Raw genomic sequence first — 2,718 nt, forward strand, 5'->3', positions numbered from 1 at the left:
GTGAAGCCCCGCTCCCGCCGCATCCCCAGGAGCCCCCGAGCGCGCCCGTGACCCGGCCCGGCCCTGGAGACCCTTCCTGGGGGTGGGTGAGGGCTCTGCCTCGCGTGGGCTTGGCCGTGGCGGCCATCAGAGCCTGCTGTCACGCTTTGCCTCCCTGTCACTGCACGTGGCTTTGCCTTGCAGCTGGAAGATGCTCAGCCGGCTCCTCCTGGCCTCAAGGAAGACCAAGGTGGGTGCCAGGAGCGGGGTTGTGGGGTCTCTGCCTTCCCCGTGCTGCTGGGCGTGTCCCCACGCTGCTGTCACCATCTCACATCTTTTCCCCCACAGACCTGGACTCCCAAGTCTCCTCGTCAGGGTTGGAGACCATCCTGAGACCCGACGAGCCCGAGTCCCACTCGTACTTCCAGATCATCTCCATCACCAAAGTGACTCTCCCAGACGGGGTGAGTGTCCCCTGCGGGTGCAGCGATGGGCCATGGGTGACCTGGGGACACCGTCCCCGGCGCGAGGAGCAGAGCCCAGGGTGGTGGCATCACTCAGGGCTCCGTGCTCTGTGCAGGCGGTGGAGGAGCGCCGGACCGTGCAGGACAGCCAGGGCCACCGGGAGACGACGGTGACCCGCCGGAGGGGGGACCAGGCCTTCATCACCACCACCAAGGAGGACGGGCAGAGCAAGGACTACCGGGAGGAAGTGGTCAACATGGATGACCGTGAGTGGGGGGGCTGCGGAGGGTGAGGGGAGCAGGCCAGGTCCCCTCTGAGCGAGCTCTCCCTGCTCTTCCAGGGGAGCTGGCGCAGTTCACGGGCACGTGGCCACAGCAAGACGAGCTCCGCGCTCCCAACCTAAGCGACCCCTCATCCGTGCTGGGCAGTTTCTTCCGACGCTGGTTCTCAGGCTGGTAGCTGTGCCCCACCCCTGGCTGAGCACCCCGTATGTGTGATGGGGGTGGGGTGGGGGCACCCCAGGGCTTCCCAAAGCTGTGGGGACGGATGCTGGCTCCATCCAGGGCGGGTGGGGGGCAGCAGCCTCTTCTCACCGCCTGGTTTTGTTGCAGATGGGTCAGATCCTGCTGGGAGCTGGCGCCTGGGCTGGGGGCTGCTCACCTTCTGGGACGCTGCGGAGCTGCGGGGGCCCCCACGGGGGGCAAGTGTGTGTGCGTGTGCATGTGTACAGAGCAATAAACTCTATTTATGCTAACAGCGACTCGCCAGGCTCCTTCAGGCTGGAACCTCCCCGGTTGGGAGGCAGGGACCCGTGTGGTCACTGGGGCAGCTCCTGGGGGCTGCCCCACGGGTGCAGGCAGCCGCTGGGCTCCTCTACCCTGGCCCGGTGCCCGTGCTGCTCCCTGCCCACCTCCCTCTCCCCTTCCCCTGCCTGCCCAGTGCTGCGCTAACGCCTCCCCTGGGCCATGCTCCAGGGCCCATCCTGGGAACTTTTCCAAGGCCTCTTCATTAGCGCTGCCTGCGGTTGCGGCTTGGGCAGGGATCTGGCAGGGAACAAGAGGGGCTGCCCGTGCCCACTCTCCCTCACTCAGGTTCGTCTCAGTTCCCCATGGCCGCTCGGGGATCCGCAGGGGCCCCTGCCAGGTCTGGTCCTACCGGATGCCATCGTCACAAGGCGCTGCTGTCCCCAGCCCCACGTGGGACTCTGGTTCCTGCCCGGTGTCTCCCAGCGGTGTGGCCCTGATGGGTTTAACATCTGTGTGTTATCACCCACCCCAGCCCCGGGGCTCATAAAATCACACCGGGATGGAGGCACCGACGCCGCTGCCCATTCCCAGATGGCCCCGTGGGTGCTGCTTCCTTCCTGAAGAGGGCCCAGGCTCTGCTCCGGAACCAGCTGGCGCAGGAGTGCCCGGCCGAGCTGCTGGGTGACTCCCTGCTCATCGTGAGTGGGGCACGCGGTGAGCCAGGGCGACCGTGGGGCAGTGCCAGGCACCAGGGGTCCCAGGGCTCCCCTGCCCGTCCCTCGCTGGGGATGGTGGGGTTTGGGGTGCACCGCGCTTGCCGAGTGACTCGGCACTGCCTGCCCTTCTGCTTGGACCCTGTTCCCGTGCCGCGGTACGTCCTCCACCGCCGTGGCTCTGGCACAATATGGGCACTGCCACGCGGTGCTTGAGGCAGTGAGTGCCGTGATGTCTCCCTGGAGCAGGCAAAGGTTGGGGCTCTGGGGCTCCGGAGCCGTGCTTGGCATTTGGGCTGCATCCCGCAAGATGGTGACGCCACGGCAGAGCTGGCCGGCCCCCCTTCCCCGCCATCTCCCCAGGGAAGCAGATTGCTTAATTGCTGATAATTTGTTTACCTTGCCGTCAAAACCACAAGCGAGACCGGTCTGAGACCAGTCCCCATCTGGCACCCCAAGCTGGAGTCCAGGGGCCGGGGGAGCAAAACCACGGAGACGGCGCAGGCAGAGGCTCCGGAGCAGCCCTCGCCCCGCTGCCCTTCTGCCGCCTGGGATGGGTGCTAATCCTGCCTGGCCCTTGGGGAGCTGGGGGGGGCCGCATTGGAGCCATGTCCCTCTTCACCCTGAGCGGCTCCGCACAGGCGGTCACCAGCTCTGGGATGAAGGGGAACGTCCTTGCCACCTACCTGGTGGCTGTGCCAGGGTGGCTGGGCTCGTGGCCAGGCTCTGCAGATGCCATCCAGCACCACGGCGACAGGACCCTTGCTATCTCTGGGAAACTGCCTCCATCTTTGCCACCTACCCCCCGGCTCCCT

General features: G+C 66.7%; 1 protein-coding gene across 1 annotated transcript in view; it reads left to right on the plus strand.

Annotated features, from left to right (window-relative positions):
• The window catches only part of HAX1 (HCLS1 associated protein X-1), a 3,048-nt gene extending 1,877 nt beyond the window's left edge, over window positions 1-1,171 (plus strand). Inside the window, exons 2-7 of the mRNA XM_035890823.1 lie at window positions 7-82; window positions 184-229; window positions 328-443; window positions 560-710; window positions 785-931; window positions 1,056-1,171. Of these exons, the coding sequence (XP_035746716.1) occupies window positions 7-82; window positions 184-229; window positions 328-443; window positions 560-710; window positions 785-903 (508 nt within the window). The 3' untranslated portion in view covers window positions 904-931; window positions 1,056-1,171. The remainder of the gene's footprint in view (window positions 1-6; window positions 83-183; window positions 230-327; window positions 444-559; window positions 711-784; window positions 932-1,055) is intronic.
• Window positions 1,172-2,718: the final 1,547 nt, after the last annotated feature.

Source organism: Egretta garzetta, unplaced genomic scaffold (assembly GCF_000687185.1).
Source record: "Egretta garzetta isolate BGI_Z169 unplaced genomic scaffold, ASM68718v1 scaffold1063, whole genome shotgun sequence".
Lineage (NCBI taxonomy): Eukaryota > Metazoa > Chordata > Aves > Pelecaniformes > Ardeidae > Egretta > Egretta garzetta.